The sequence below is a fragment of the Mirounga leonina genome, unplaced genomic scaffold (genome assembly GCF_011800145.1).
Source record: "Mirounga leonina isolate KUSES-001 unplaced genomic scaffold, KU_Mleo_1.0 Mir_177, whole genome shotgun sequence".
Taxonomy (NCBI): domain Eukaryota; kingdom Metazoa; phylum Chordata; class Mammalia; order Carnivora; family Phocidae; genus Mirounga; species Mirounga leonina.
The window spans coordinates 9,042,035-9,058,771 of record NW_023270459.1 but is presented as its reverse complement, the minus strand read 5'-3'; the positions used below and the strand labels follow the sequence as shown (position 1 = coordinate 9,058,771).

The window sequence follows — 16,737 nt, the reverse complement described above, 5'->3', positions numbered from 1 at the left end:
TTTGCTTTGTTTTTCAAGAGTTTCTTATAGAACCAGGTTCATTTTATTTATTTAATACTTAAAGGAATCTGAGTCCATTTTCAGAAGAAGTAAGATTATTTGGGTTTATTTAATTTAACAGAAAAATTAGATTTTTTTTTAACCCATTCAGATTCAACTTAGAATCATCACATTTTTCTTTCTTCTAAAATTTTCCTTGGCAGCTAAAGTTCTAGAAATTTGCCAATATTTTCTTTTGAATAAATTGCTTTAAAAGAGAAGAAAACTGGAATGATCTCTCAAAATATCAGCCCAACTGTTTGGGTTTAAATGGTTTTTGAAAGTAAGTGGGTTATATATATAACGCATGTAGACAAAGATAACTGCAGTCCTATCAGAGGCTGTTCTAGGTATTATCATACCTGCCTCTCTCACCTTTTCTTTTATTTCTCTGGCTCTTGCAAAATGGAGCCTATACCTTTGATTTAGCCTAACTGGATGTCTCTGTTGTTCTAAACCCTATATGTAACTAATTATAGGACTTTAGTGTAAGACAGTATTTTGGTGATTAAAATTTCTGTTATAAATTATGAAATAGACTTTTGTTGTTTTATCCTTGAATGTCTGTTCTTGGGGAGACTATTTAGGAAAGAAAGGGGGCGAGGGGGATGGTGTAGGGGGGAAAAGATAGCTAAAACAAAGTGGAGACTAGACTTGGGGGGGTGATGGCAAGAACAGATGCCATTCTACTAGGGACTTGTTTTTTAAACATAAAAAGCATATGTGCCAAATTTACATATTTACTAATTAAAAAGGCTTCCTGGAAACATTAAGTAGACTATCTTCTATAACCTTTAACACTGTCACTAATGGATATTGCTTAGAAAATTTCATCGAAGGTCCTTTAAATAATGTAAATGATTATGAATATGTAACTAGTTAATATGCAGCTACGAAAGGATTATCATGTAGAGGTTAATGAACATTCTGCTCTTATGGTTTGCAGGGCTTTTCTTTTTGTGCTTTTGGCTCACTTCATGCTTGGAAACACATGCATTGGGATTGGAAAGCATCCTGACTGTTTTTTGGGTCTCATCTTTTAATGGGGTTGTTAAAGAGGAACTTTATGAAAAGGATTTCATGAAGATTTTTTTCTTTTTCAATTTACATTTAATTCTGTTTGTCTATTTTATAATTACTGCCAAATCAGAAACAGTGAAATGGATTGATGTAGTTTTAGCCTGGTTCTTCCAGATGTAAAGTCAGTACTCTATTATATATTACCACTGTTATTAAGTGTTGCTATATGATTGATACTTACTGAGAGATCTTCATTCTAAAACGGACTTTTTATGCTGAGTTAATGTGTAGTATCGTTGGGTATCTGATTACAGCATGTATTTTGGTACAGGATTGCTGCCTTAGTATTTAAAATGTACCAAAGGAGGACATTTATTTCAGGAATTAAATGTTATAATAGGAATTTAGTGACAGCACCCCCCCACCAAAAAAAAAAAAGTCTTGTGATTTTGGGGTGAAACATTGAACAAGAGAGACAAGAGACAATATTGATGTTTAGAGTGGTGAACTTAAAGCAGTATGTTTCCAACAAGATAATGCTGCTCTCTTTTTCACATGGCCTTGTGTTGAGCATTTTGGCTTGTATCCCTTAGTTTCTCTGTCTCTAAAATGGTGCTACAATATTTGAGATTATTGTTTAAAATTTTTATTAATGGGCAATTTAAAAACAATTAGTAATCTTTGAAAACAGTGTTATTTTTTAAATTGCCATTCAAGTGTTTCTTTTCCTCATTGGTTAGTGTTCTTTTTTTTCTCCCAGCATTTTGAGAATCTGCTGAAATATCTTTAAGGAAAGCAAATAACTTTTGTACTTAATTTTATTGTTTTAGTATTATAAACATAGTTTAAACTGGCTATTAAGTGCTTAAAACTTTATCATAATTCACTGAGGGAACAAATGGGCTGTTCAGAGCATCTCTTTATCCCAAGTATTTCTTCTTGAAAATGTTAGTAGAAAAATATCACTGAACTCATTTTTAATGCGTCAGAATAAAAATTACAGGTGAAAACATTTGGAGATATACTGACAAAATAAAATATTTTTACTACTGTCATTTTTTTTTTTAGTGGTGAAACGTGGATGTTGCATCGGTTTTTTGTTATTGATAACATTTGCGTATTCTACAAAACATGTAACATTGAAAGCAGGTCTGTAGATTGTACAAAATACTAGTTATCTTATATCATATGTCACCTAATAGTTATGAAGCGGGTTTTGTAGCAAAGTATGAATCAGAAGGCTGTAATTTGTTCTGCAGTTATCAGCCTGCATTAGAGGGTGATGATAAAGTGTGCTGCTTAAAAACTAACAGTCACATCTCTGTGCATTTGACAAATAAAAATGTATACTGAGATGCTATTAAATCTGTAAAGCCACTGTTCTCGTTTTCTGATACACTGATTTTGTAGCTTTGTGTATAGCCCTGTTTTTTCATGAGTAGTTATCTGTTTTCATGACAGGTGGTCACTAACTGCCAAGAGAAAATCCAGCATTGGTGAGTGAAAGATGGTTTTATATTATTTCTGAAATACTGATGGGGTCATCTCTTTGTTTTTAAATAAAGTGTGTATGATTTTTTTGTAACCCGTAATTGAATTCTTCTAGTAATCTCCATTTTGAATGGTTTTGATACTAATTTATATTGTCCTTCACTGTTTACTGAATTACGTGTTCCCTGATTTCCTGAAATTGTGTCACCATTTGTGTTTATTCTAATTGCCTTCTTTTTTCCTTTCTTTTCTTTTTTTCAAATTAGAATAATATTAATATCATTATGAGGTGGAGACTGAGACATTTTTGAACCTGGCTAATCACAGAGAGCTCTATTTGGGGAATATTCTTATATTTGTAGTAGAATAATAATTGGAATCAGTTGTTTTAAAATAATGATGGAAATATCCACCTTTCCCTGAAGTTTGAAAAATCTAATTAATTGCCTACATCCCAGAGCTTTCTTTATGGACTGCACTTTTTTTTAGAGTGTAGAGAGAAAGAAAGCATATCTATTTTAATGTGCTAATCTTTAGTTAATAGGACAATGCTTGGTAAATAATACACTTTCCTAAGTCTTCTGAGGAAAACACTCAATTTAATGGTGAATAAAATCCTATATTATGAGTTGTCATGAGGTATAGCTGTTGATCTTACAGATATCAAATTACAATATTTCCATGCTGTGTTTACGAAGATTTTACTCAGAGAACAACAGGAGCTGTCTTGATTATTGTCTGCAGGGTTATTGCAAAATCACGGTAACTGCCCCTTTAGTGGTGAGATTAAACCTTTGGTTATACACCATCAAGCATATAATATTTTAAATTTATTTTAAGAGGCTTTTTCTTCATGCCTGAGAGATCTCCAAGGAAATAATTTATAGTTAGTGTATATCAAATGTTTTTTGGTTTAAATGCACATAGGCTGCAAGCAGTGGATAAGAGTGAAAATCGGTACAATCTGTACACATCATCTTATTAAATTCTGACTATTGGCTTGCAGAAAATAATCTAAAACTAAAAATATCCACTTTATAAATAAAAATTCAGGGACTTCATTAATTTTCAATAAATGCAGTGTTGTAGTTGCATCTACTGGTAGTGTAAGTCTGTCAACATTTCCATGATGGACATTCGCTTTTCATTATACATTCAGTCCAGGTTAAAACTTGAAATGCAAGTACTTGGCCAAAGAATTAACCATTCCCCCTCAACCCTCCACCTCCTGCTAATTTGGCCAAAGTGATCCATTTTACAAATAATTCCAGGGGAAGTTTTATTCATGTGGACTTCTCTCTATTGGTTTGGTAAGGAATTCAGGAGATCCGTAAAAGGTTGGATTCACTAAGGACAGATACTAATTGAAGCAGATGTGTGAATAACTTGCTTCTGGTTTGATTTGCAAGATGCTTTCCCTGTTAGACTGAAAATTCTTTAAGGCCAAGGGGCATGTTTTCATTTTTTTTATCCACAGCACCTCCTACTGTGTTTGGCATATTATAGGCACTTAATAAATGTTTGAGTAAATGAAGACCAAATATATATAATTATATATAACATTTTAGTTAGCATATACTGTAGCAGTGCCCAAGTCTGGTAACAAATGAAATGTGACATTTCAGAGCAGGTTCATGTGACTCTCAATCACAGTTTCCAATTTTCCAAAGCTTTCCAAACTATAGAAGCTTAGGTATTTACCTACATGTATCTTAAAATAATACAGTACCTTATTTATACTTTAAAAAATTAAACTAATTTTTCCAGTTAAAATTTGCTTTTTCCTCTGAATCATTTCTAATAGGGCTGAGGAAACAGACTTTTCTGTTTTTTTTTTTAATTTATTTTTTATTTTTTATTTTTTTCTGTTTGTTTTTAATGATCTGATACTGCTAGAATCTAAATGGCCAGTGAACTCACTAATTTATTATATTAAAAAACTGAAACCAAAGTATCTCCATTCTTCTGAAAGCCAGGAAATAGCTATTTGGGAGCATTGTGGAATTCTCGTGGTATTTTTATTCTGTTAATTGTGCAAACAGTGATTGAGTTCCTACCATATGCCAGTATTATGTTGCTGTTTGGAATTGAACGACCCTGCCATGGAGGAATTCATAGTCGGACACTAAACAGGGAAATCACAATAATTTTGTGCTATTTACAGAGAGCTAGGAGGCAAGAACAGATGCTGGAACGCTTCTTAAGGGTGTCTTACACACTGCTTTTAAAAGCATGTTGCTTTTCAGTTTTCTTTAGCCCTTGGTTTTAGCCTAGTCTAAAATACAGTTCATATAGCTAAGCTCCCTTCTGCATGGGATACATATCAATATAATAAGGAAAAGCAAAATGGATGATTTTTAAAAAATGTTTTCTTAACGCTAGTGATGTTTATACTTGTTTGTGCAATTTTAAGGGATTCTTTTATTTGAGGGACAAGTAATGAATATTGTAGGCTTCCAAAATGATCTTAAATTTTTTTCTTTTTTTAATGTAGGGCAGAAGTAAAAATATTTGTAGAAAAGTAGGAGTAATAATGGGCTGGGGCAAACAGGATCTGCCCAAAAAAACTTTTCCAGAAAATTAATTCAAATTCTAGAACTTTGGTGAACTAGAAACATTTATAGTATTTGTTTAGTTAATAACAGATAATAAGGAGAGGTTTGAACCTAATAGTTGAGAATTTGTGCAACACTTTTAGAGCTAATAGTGGTTTTCAATTTAGTGAAGATTAAAAAAAATTTAAATACAGCATTTTTTTTTTCCCCTTAAAATCCTTTTTACTTAACTCAGGAAATAAGGTATTATAAAATCCACACACTATTTTCTTATTAAAATATGGATATACTTCCTACTGTTTAATCCACCAGGGCCTGATTATTCTGTTTGTAGATTATCTGTAATTTTTTATCTTTTTAATTCTTCCCTAAAGAGCATGGGATTCAGAGTCACAGATCTACATTTGAATTCTGTCATTTACTAACTGTAACCTTGGGCGAATTACTGAGATTCTCAGTTTTCTCCTTGTAAAGTGACGATCATACTACTTAACTTGAAGATCGAGTGAGATAATGTCTATAGAACATCCAGGCTGACAATAAATAGCTCTGAAATTTTTTTTTGAAAATTATAATTGTCAGATGAATCAAGAAAACAAGAAAAACCTACCAAAGCTTTGTAAATATTTCTGAATATTTTGTATTCATGCCATTATCTTATTTTATCATGATGGAAAGAAGGCTTTTTAAGCAGTATTGTTAAAGCTTTACATTAATGTTTTTAGATAACTTTTTATTATGAATAATTTCAAACAAAAGGTGACTGTATTGTGAATCCACATATACCGGTCCCTGAGCCTCAGTAATTATCAACTCGTGGTGTCATCTGAGCTGTTGCATTTAAACAGCCTGTCCTACCCTTTTCCCCTACCTACAGCGCTTTTGAAATGAATCTGAAAACTATTCCATCTGCAAATATTTCAGTGTGTATCTTTAAGACAGAAAACTTAAAAATTTACACTAAAAAATTATAAATTTGGCAGAATATATAGTTCAAAATGTAGGAAGTTCTAAAGGGTATAAATGGGGTATAGTTTTTCTCCTACCCTTATCCCCCAGTTCTCATTTATCTTTGTAAACAATGTTTTTTTGACAGTTTCTTATAAATCTTTTCAAAAATCATTTGCCTAAAGGGAGTGTGTTTGTGTATATGTGTGTGCATGTGTATTCATCCACATGTCTTTATAGATTGTACTCCTACCCTTTTTGACAAAAATGAAATCAGACTGTACGCTGCGCTGTTCATTTAATTCGTCCTTGGAGATTGTTCTCAATTATTAGTTAACTCTTATTCTTCATTTCATTTCCATAAATTTCATTGTGTGTCGAATGTCTAATTTTTAGAGTTACCAGATAAGACTTGGTACTGATTTTTTTTTTAGTAAATAATGGTGACCGTACTAAGACTATATGGTTTTACAACTCGAAATATATCCTTCCTAAGCTGTTATATCCATTATTTATTGTTCCTTAATAAAATTACTCCAAAACTTAGTGGCTTACAAGTACTACCATTTTTTGTATGTTTGTGTATGATTCTGTGGATGTGCATGTTGGGCTTGACTTACCTGTGTTCTTGTTCTGCTACTCTGTTTGGGCTCACTCGTGTGGTTGCAGCTTTTTGGTGGCTGGGTCAGCTGGGTTGTCCAAAATGGGCCTTAGCCACAAGTCTGGTGGCTAGTGCTGGTTGTTAGCTGGGCCTCTCTCCATGTGCACTTCTCCCTGGGTCATATTACTTGATGATCTCAGGGCAGCAAGAATGGTGGCTGCCAAGGCCACATTATGTTGGTCAAAGTGGGAAATAGACTCCAGTTGGTGGGAGGAGTGATGAAGAATTTATGGTCATTTTTAATGCATCATAATAGATACTTCTATTGAATATGTTCCACAAGAAAAGAGTTCTATTACTTGTGTTGATTTGTAAGAATTTAATGAAAATAGCATGTAATGCCTGGCACATACACGTCATATGTCTGTTAGGCATTATTTGTAATCATAAACTGTATGCATATGAATTGCAAAAACTTTACTGTCTTCTTCCTTCAAATCATCTTAAAAAAGTTTTAAGTGTAAAGATGTCTATGAGGGCGCCTGGGTGGCTCAGTTGGTTAAGCGACTGCCTTCGGCTCAGGTCATGATCCTGGAGTCCCTGGATCGAGTCCTGCATCGGGCTCCCTGCTCGGCAGGGAGCCTGCTTCTGCCTCTGACCCTCCCCCCTCTCATGTGCTCTCTCTCTCTCATTTTCTCTGTCTCAAATAAATAAATAAAAAATAAATAAAAAAAAGATATCTATGAAATTACATGAAGCAGACTTAAGTGAAAATAAAAAAACATTTTATATTGTTCAAATATTTAATTTTGGAAAGAATAGCTTTAAATTTGGGCATATAAATGCTGAAACACTTGAGCGTGTGAATTTATTTTTTTAAATTTTTATTTAAATTCAGGTTAACATACAGTGTAATACTGGTTTCAGGTGTACAGTTTCGTGATTCAGCACTTACCTACAACTTACAGTGCTCATCACAAGAATTTTGGGAGAGGGATTCTTTTTTTTTTTTTTTAAGATTTTACTTATTTGAGATAGAACGAGAGTGAGAGAGAGCACAAGTAGGGGGAGCAGCAGGCTCTCCACTGAGCAGGGAGCCCGACTTGGGGCTGGATCCCAGGACTCTGGGATCATAACCTGAGCCAAAGGCAGACTCTCAACCAACTGAGCCACCCAGGTGCCCTGAGAGAGGGATTCTAAAGCAAATACTTGGCATTTTTATTTTTCAAAGGAAAATAGACTGTTTAGAGGAAAAGAGTAACTAGTTTCTAGTATAGGTTATAATCAAAGTATATAGAGGGAAATAACCAAGAGAGCATACCTAAATAGTTAAAAAATACAAGTGAAGATATGTTTGTTTTGAATTCCTTCCAGTGAATCAGTGTGGATGGGTGGATATGTATATCTATCTCTGTCTGATGTTTTGAGGGATTCTTTGCCCCACAAAAGCACCAAGCTATTTCATTATAACAGTGCTGTAGTATATTTCTTTTTTTTTTTTTTTTAAAGATTTTATTTATTTATTTGACAGAGAGATAGAGAGTACAAGTAGGCAGATAGGCAGGCAGAGGGAGAGGGAGAAGCAGGCTCTCCGCTGAGAAGGAAGCCCTATGCGGGGCTCGATCCCAGGACCCTGGGATCATGACCTGAGCTGAAGGCAGCCGCTTAACTGACTGAGCCACCCAGGCGCCCCACTGTAGTATATTTCTTATGAATTACCTGAAACAGTGCTTTCCTGACTTGCCTTCATATACTTAGATAAAATTTGTTTTATTTATTATGCATAATCTGTGAAATACTGATTTCCATACCTTTAAAACTAAAAAAAAATTATTCATGGTGATGACTTCATTTTTCAGTGTTAAGTAAATTTGGAAACCATGTTTTTCAGACTCACTATTTTACTGACCACAAAGTTTTTAGTCACTGTTTTGTATAGGGCCTTCTGTTTGGGCTTTTTCATTTTATGTGTCTCCCTGACTCTCACCCTCACCCCCAGTAGAGCAGAGAGCAACTTCCAAACCTTCTGGAGATTTTATATGATTTTGTCGTTGGACTCTCTGTAGTTATTTATGAAAGTGTCCTTAGGGACAATGGCAAGAGGGAGGAATCATATATACAAATCCCCTTCTCTGTCATTTTTAAGTTCCTGCATAGTTTTCTTTTTTCCTTTTTTTTTTCTTTTTTAATGGTATGGTATTAGTACATGGGTTTGGGAAGTTAAGTAAGTTTTGCAATTTTTGCATGTGATATTTCAAAGCAAATTAAGTTGCAGAAGAAAAGGATTCAAGTTGAATGTTTTAAGGATGATATTTTTTTAAAAACAAAATCTGAATTACGTTTTTAATTTTTTATCCTGAGTATAAAATGAATACATACTTATTTATAGAAAGGTTGAAATAAGAAAAGAATAAATTTACTCATAATTCTAAAGAGAAGCTAATTCTCCCTCTTTAAAACATTTTGTTTTATTCCCTTCAGTTTTTAAGTTCTGTATGTGTATTTATGTCACCAAGGTCAAAATAGTAAATGCTTTTTTTCTTTTCTTTTTAAAAAGGTTAATGATTTTTAAATTATTAGAATTTGTTACTTCTAGTAGTCCCCTAGCCTTTGTATCATGTTTTTGTAAGAACCACACTAGTTTAATACTCGATGCTTTTTTGAAAATGAAATGCAAAATAAATGCATTATAGGGCAATTTCTTATAGGGGAATTTTTAAAATAAAATTAGGGATTTTATAAAAAATTTGTAAGTACATCTCATTTAGAACATAATCTTTGATTATGTATTTGCAGTGTCCATATACAATATTTGGTTCACAATTTCCCACAATTAGCTTAAATCCAGTGAATATCTGATTGATGCTATACCTCAATTTGACTTGGTATACCTAATGACTTTTCATCTCTATTTTAACTGTCTTAGGTTTGAAAACTACACCTCCTTGCACTTCGAGTTTTTTAAATTTTCTATTCATTTTAATTTTTTTTTTTTATAAAAATAAGAGCAATCTACAAAAAAGCTTTCAAGCTCAGGAGAGTACCTTGTGAGGATGAAGGTGTCAGTATTGCAGCAACAGTGCTTGACTGAGAGGCAGGTCACTTAGTGATAATCCAGGGTGCTTGTTCTTGTTTTGCGATACAAAAGTCTAAATTCTAATACACTAAAGGCAGTGGGTATCAGTGTATGACTAAGGAAAATGTAGTCAGTAAAAAAAACTGAGGCATGCATGCAATTTAACATTTTTACTAGTTTATATTCAACTCATGACTGAACTGGGGATGGTTTTCCTATTTTTCTTTTATTTAAATGAACGGAGTTGAAGATAATTTTGAGAATTTTACATCTGATGGGTTTAAAACCAGGATTGCTTTTTTTTTTTTTTTTAAACTGTTATAAGACCTCTTAAAAAAACTGACCTTGAGGGATCTGAGTGGCTTCTATTGAAATTATATGCCAAATGCAGGGACTTTTTCTCAGGAAAGAATCTAGTGTTTTTATCAGTTTCTCATAGCTATCAGTGACCATAAAAGGTTATGAATTACTGCTCTAAGAAAACAATACAAAAAAGTTTTCTTTTTTCTAAAAGAAAGAAAAAGTGTAGAAAGTCGAAACTACACCTATAAATTAGAATTAAGTAGAAACTGGCACAAACATTCAAAGCTTAAGTCGGTTATAAACTTATCATAGCTAAACTCCTCTTTTCTGAAAGGCCCCTTCTTTCTGATTTGTCACAAAAATTAGTGTCAGTTGTAGAGAACTCAGAGAATAAAGAAAATTAAAATGACCCGTAAACTCTTCACCTGAAGCTAACTGAACTAGGAGGCACCCTGGGGCATTTTTTTCAAACACAGAGTGATGTGTTTTTGTATAATTTTTAAACTTTCTTACTTCAGATTTGTATCTCATTTTATTCTTAGAACAAAGGAACACTAATGAGTGAAGAAACAGGTACCCATGATCACTGACAAGTCTGAAGTCGTATGTACATGTTTGTCGGCAGAGAGCATTGGAAGCAATTCATCTGTCCCAGCTTTGCTGTATATAACCCATTATACTCTGTTTTCTCATTGTTGAGAAGTTAAATTGAGGAAATCTAGTAGAATGTTAGCCGCATCAGTCTCTCTTTGACAATATTCTTTCATTAACTTTAGAATAATTACAAGTGTTTATATTTAGGTTCGTCTTTTATCTATTTCCAGTACAATTTTTTGATGGACTCATAAAAATAAAGAACATGGACTATTTCATCAGCATCTTTTGATGACACAAGTTTCCTAGGTATAGAGCTGAGAAAAAGGAATATGCCACCATATTGCCTGAATTTTATCATAGATTTCACTCAGTAGTATTTTGCCATGACCATTTAAGAAAATAATACTAATTTAATACAGATATATTTTAATTTTTAATATGTTCCCTTTCCTGCCAAATTTCAGATCTTTCAACAATGTGATCCTTCTTTCAAGAATGTTTTTATTGTTTAATAGAACTTTAATAATTTATTTATTATTTATTTATTTTTAAGATTTTATTTATTTATTCATGAGAGACAGAGAGAGAGAGAGAGAGAGGCAGAGGGAGAAGCAGGCTCCCAAGGAGCAGAGAGCCCGATGCGGGACTCGATCCCAGGACCCTGGGATCATGACCTGAGCCAAAGGCAGACGCTTAACCATCTGAGCCACCCAGGCGCCCTAACTTTAATAATTTATTCAGACTTTTCAAGAGGATACTTTGAAAACAATCATCATTCCTTTCTTTAGTAATGAGAAGACTTTTCTCTTTACCTATATATAATTTATGCCTGAATTTAATATTCCTCTATTTTCTTAATTTCAGAGGTAAAAACCCAGAAAGTTTAAAAATTATACAAAAACACATCACTCTGCATTTGAAAAAAATGCCCCAGGGTGCCTCCTAGTTCAGTTAGCTTCAGGTGAAGAGTTTACGGGTCTATCAAGCTAGTGGATCTTTAACAAAGAAGCAATGCAAAGAAATAAAAAAGATGTGCTATATTTGAGTGATGATCCCTGCAGCATATGGCGTAAGGCTTGGTTGCAGAGGAGAAGCTCAATAAATGGTGAATTGAATTGAAACAAAGGTTTTCTTGAATTCTTAACAGGAAGTTCTAGAGTGGGTATGATAGACTAAAAATCATTTGTAAATAAGATTATATAGTTACTTATATTCCAAAATCTTTGGATTTTGTAGTTTCTTAAAAACTTAACTCTGCCCCAGATTAACCCAGATAGTAATATGAATGTAAAGCGCATTTCTTTTTCCCTTTTTGATCACCACTTGCTGTTTCCTGCATTTTTTGTTTAGGACATTAGGTAAAGGGAGAGAGAATGATAAGAAATTAAAAACAAACAAACCCACAGGCTTAATGTCAACATTTCTGCCTATTCCAGTTTACTACTTTAAGTTGAAAATTAGCAAAATTAGTGCATCAGTGATTTAAATTTTATTTCCCTTTTTTGTTAAAGATGAAAATTGGGGACTTTCTTCTTGCCCCAAAGGATGTAGAACTTTTTTTCTTTACAAAGATTTGTCAGTTGCATTTAAGAAAAAGATTAAAAATATAGTCTTGCTTTCATATTCCCCCATCTCCTTTTTAATATTCTGTTACGAAAATCTTTTTAAACATAAGTTGAAAGAATTGTGTAGGTGAACCTTGATCATATATCTATCTTTATCTCAATCCATTAATCCATTTTTCCCAGATGTATTTCAAAGTAAGTCGTGGACATCAGTTACACCTGTAAATACTTGAGCAAAGACATCATTTAACTTGTTCTCATACTTCTCACAGCTTTATGAAAATAAGGTGTTTCCCATGGGATTTATCCTGATCTTCATCCTTAAGGCTAAGGCTAATTTGTAGTGTGCTTCTTGTGTGTCCTTCTTTGCTGCTGCTTTTTAATACAAAAGCTGCTTCTCAGAAGGCATATAGTGCATGATTACAAGATTCAAAAGAAAATTGTAAAAGTGTCTTATATATGACTTACAGCAGTGCTTTAGTTCTTATTTTCTGTAAGGAACATTGCACGAAGATATTTGTTGCAAATTAAATCTTACTTATTGGGTAACTTTTTTAAAATTAAGAATTGAAGCCTGAACTTAATCTATAAGGATCAAATACGATGAAGACCTCCAGACAAGGAGGTCTATATGTTATAAGTAAAGTAGGCTTGAGTGGTTTACCTAACTATATCTGGGTTTTATTTTCCATTTGAAAAAAAATTCAGCAGTTGCCTCTTTTGATTACATATTTTAATATGACTACAGTATCTAAAAACTATATTTCTAAGTAATAAAACAGAAGAAACAAACTCTTCAAATTTTTGTGCAAATAAAGATCCCCTACTTACCTTCTGTAACACAGTAGTTCTTAGAATCATTTTTTGTATTTTCCGCTATATAGGCTTTGTGATCTTTAACAGGATTATTTAATCCCTGAATATTAGAGGGACTATTTAAGGACAAATAGATAAACTCTGACCAAGGTGTTTGATCCTGCATATTTCCACTAGTGGAACCTTTAGGGAAGAGAGTTTCTTAAGCCGTAATTTCTCCTACAGACACTGCTTGTCTTGTCCTTGCCTCCCTTCAAAAAGGACTTCTGCGTGGGCTGCATTTTAAATTATCTTTTTTTTTTTTGTTTCTGTATTTTTAGAAAACAACTCAGAATTTAGAAATAGGAACTCTGATCTTAAACCGTCCTCCAGTATGTCCACTTTTGTTCTAGAGAGAATTAATGATAAGTCTAAAACTGAACATACTTGATTTGGAATACTGACATTGATCTCTTGTATTACCTGTGGTTGAATCTACTATTCTTTTAATATACAAAAGAGGTGTTTTGTTAGGAAATCTCCTTTTTCCACGTGTAGTTACCAAAATAAGACATACTGAATGCTAACTTTAATACTAGCTTTTTAACAATCACAGGAACATTTAGACATCTAAGCTGATGTATAGGCCTTGAGCATTTGCTGAATTACTTATCTAAAACATACAAACTGTTAGTGTTCTGTAGATTTCATAATGAGTGTTTACTATGTGCAGGCATTGTGCCAAATCAGTTCTTTATAGATAGTATCCAATTTATTGCTCACACCAACCCTATCTCCAAAAGCTCCCTAAACGGTAACATTTAGCTATACTACCTTTCAATAAGTTGTACTCTTTTTATCAAACTGAATGAATTTAACATAATGGAATCTCAACTTAGTGGGTAGTAGTCTTTCTTGAAAATTTTAGAATTGGTGTTTTTTGATAGTTTATGGAAAAAGGGGTATTGGATACTCAGTGTAGATGTTCATTGCTAAACCCTTTAGATTTCTTTCACTTGAACCTGTGAGATAGGCATTTTACCACTGAAGATACTAAGACCAGGGTTAATTTGTGTATGTTAAATGGTGGAGCTGGGATTCACCTTCTGGTCTGATCGTAATGCCGTGCTCTTTCTGGTATGTAGCTCTGTGCATGAAGTTTTTTAAAACCATTTTATTCTTAAAAAATTTATCCAGAAGGATGATATTTTTCCCTTAAGTAAATAGAATAAAGACATTTCATGTTTATAAAAAAGGATTTTGAGGGAACGTTTTGCAAAAGCACTTGAACACCAGGAAATAAAATGGCTTGCTTGGAAGAACACAGGCCAGAAGACCTAGGTTAAATTCATTGCTTGCATCTTTTATGATGGAGGAGGTCTGATTTCTCTTAAATGTGTGCTTTTTCCATCTTCCTTCTACTTTCTTTTTTGAATGAGGAAAATGTTGAAAAGTGACATTTACTACAGGAATATTTTTAGGATGAATAATAGTATATATGTGAAATTCCTTGATATTCTTAAGAGTAAATGAGATAATTTTTATTAATTATGCTTCTCTTGCTTTAGGGGTGCTAAGGAGTAAACTGAATCAATTCCATGATGTTTATAGAGCAGTCATTTTTATTATCTGGAGAATGATTATCTATGTTGCAATTTATTCTAATTTCAGTTTGGCAATATCTACATGTTTTTTTTAAATTACTTGCTGAATTGGTGGGTTTTGTTTTTGTTATTTTTTTCAAACTGACAACACCCTTTTGCTTTAAAAAATTTCAGTGCACTGGTTTAGCCTGCAGCTTACAGCCTAGCAAGGAACCCTTATGAAACTGAATTTTCAGAGAGGATTTGAAAACAGGCATCTACATGAAGGACTATTCATTTCCAGCAGGTGTAAGAACTGAGTGCATAGTGCAGAAACATATGGCCATCTCTACTCCTACAGAATGATATCTTTTGGTTATTTGAAATTAATTTATTAGGTAGCTCTGTCTTGATATAACATGAAACAGGCTCCAAAGCCAAATCGAAATGCTTTTTTGTATTACCTCTACCTAATTTCTTCTATCTCCTCATTGGTTCTCTCTCAACTTAATCACATTAATATGAGTAACTGAAGGGTTATTCCACATTTTTCAGCTTTAAGTTTTCTGGGGACTGAAAATGTCTGGTCAAATTTTGTGTTCATGATTTCTGCTGTGCAACCAGTGTTTATTCACCCACAAGTTTATTAAATCTCTTCTTCCTTCATCTTAAGTTCCTGTTTCCCTCTAAACATCAGGCCCTCCCTCAATGTCTCCTTTAATTTCTAAATTTTATTTAGTTCAGATGATCTACATTATGAAACACTAGTTCTCAAGATGTGTGTTCTAATTCTGAAACCAAATCCTTGAAAGTCTTAATTTTTTGGTATATGTATGGTTGAATAATGCCACTGCTAAATTTGGTAAACATAGAATTTTAAAATTTTTGAAATACTTAAATATTTAAATTGCTAAAATTGGATTTTTGATTAGTTTGTCTTTTGATACATAGTCTACTCAAGGAATTGTTAGTTTGTGTATTCATTTAGTATTTGCTATTTTTTTGTCAACAGGAAGAAGGTAGATAATGACTATAATGCCCTGCAAGAAAGACTCAGTACCTTGCCTGATAAGTTGTCTTATAATATCATGGTATGTTAAGTGTGTTGCTTTTAAAGTAGTATGTTGTTTACATATTAGCTATGGAAAGTAAGAAGATGTTTCTTTGCTTTATATGTATTGATTCACAAATTGCCAAGCTCTAATAGACAGTATCTGAAGTAACTACCATAGCAAGGAAAGTTTTTGTTTTACTTTATTTTTTTTTTTTTTAAAGATTTTATTTATTTATTTTGACAGAGAGAGACAGCGAGAGAGGGAACACAAGCAGGGGGAGTGGGAGAGGGAGAAGCAGGCTTCCCGAGGAGCTGGGAGCCCGATGCGGGGCTCCATCCCAGGACCCAGGGATCATGACCTGAGCCGAAGGCAGACGCTTAACGACTGAGCCACCCAGGCGCCCCTGTTTTACTTTAAAATAATCCACTAATTGTTGTAATAGTTGGTATTTGCTTCTTTTCTTTTTTTTCAGATTTATATTAAGTTATCACATTATGGAGACACAAATGGCATAAATGTTAGCACAAAATTTGACAAATTTGGTATGCAAATTTACTGTGTTAGAAAACTGTAATTAAGACAGAAATATGGCACTTAGTCGTTTCCTGTTAGCCAGAGCAGGAATAGATCATAATGTTGTATAATTCACAGAATTACACCCATGAACATTGATTTTATATAAAAAGGTACTGCTAATTTTTGTCTGAATGATCTTCCTATCGACATAGTGATCCTTTCGTGAGCCCTGGATTAGATTCTTTCATTGCTTGAATATATTTTTTCATAAAGACTTTGTTCTTAATTACAGTAGTTCAAATGTTTTATAAATGTATTGTTTTTTTATTATACTGGCCCAAATATTTTGTAAAATTTGTAGAGTCATTAAAGCTATTTATTTGTTAATTCCAATTTTGTTAAACAAATGGCTATTTTATTGGAAATAATTTTCAGGTTTTTTAATCAAAGGTATTCTTTATTAATATTTCATTGCTAGTTTGCTTTCATTTAGATTTATGAATGAACACGAAGTGTAAACATTCAGAGACAGTGCTAATTTCTCTGAAAGCTGTATGTAAATGTGCTTATTCCTTTTCCTGTTTTAACATTGA

General features: G+C 33.0%; 1 protein-coding gene across 1 annotated transcript in view; it reads left to right on the top strand.

Annotated features, from left to right (window-relative positions):
• URI1 (URI1 prefoldin like chaperone) overlaps positions 1-16,737 on the top strand; it is an 81,595-nt gene that overhangs the window by 24,428 nt on the left and 40,430 nt on the right. Inside the window, exons 2-3 of the mRNA XM_035023539.1 lie at positions 2,521-2,555; positions 15,586-15,664. Of these exons, the coding sequence (XP_034879430.1) occupies positions 2,521-2,555; positions 15,586-15,664 (114 nt within the window). The remainder of the gene's footprint in view (positions 1-2,520; positions 2,556-15,585; positions 15,665-16,737) is intronic.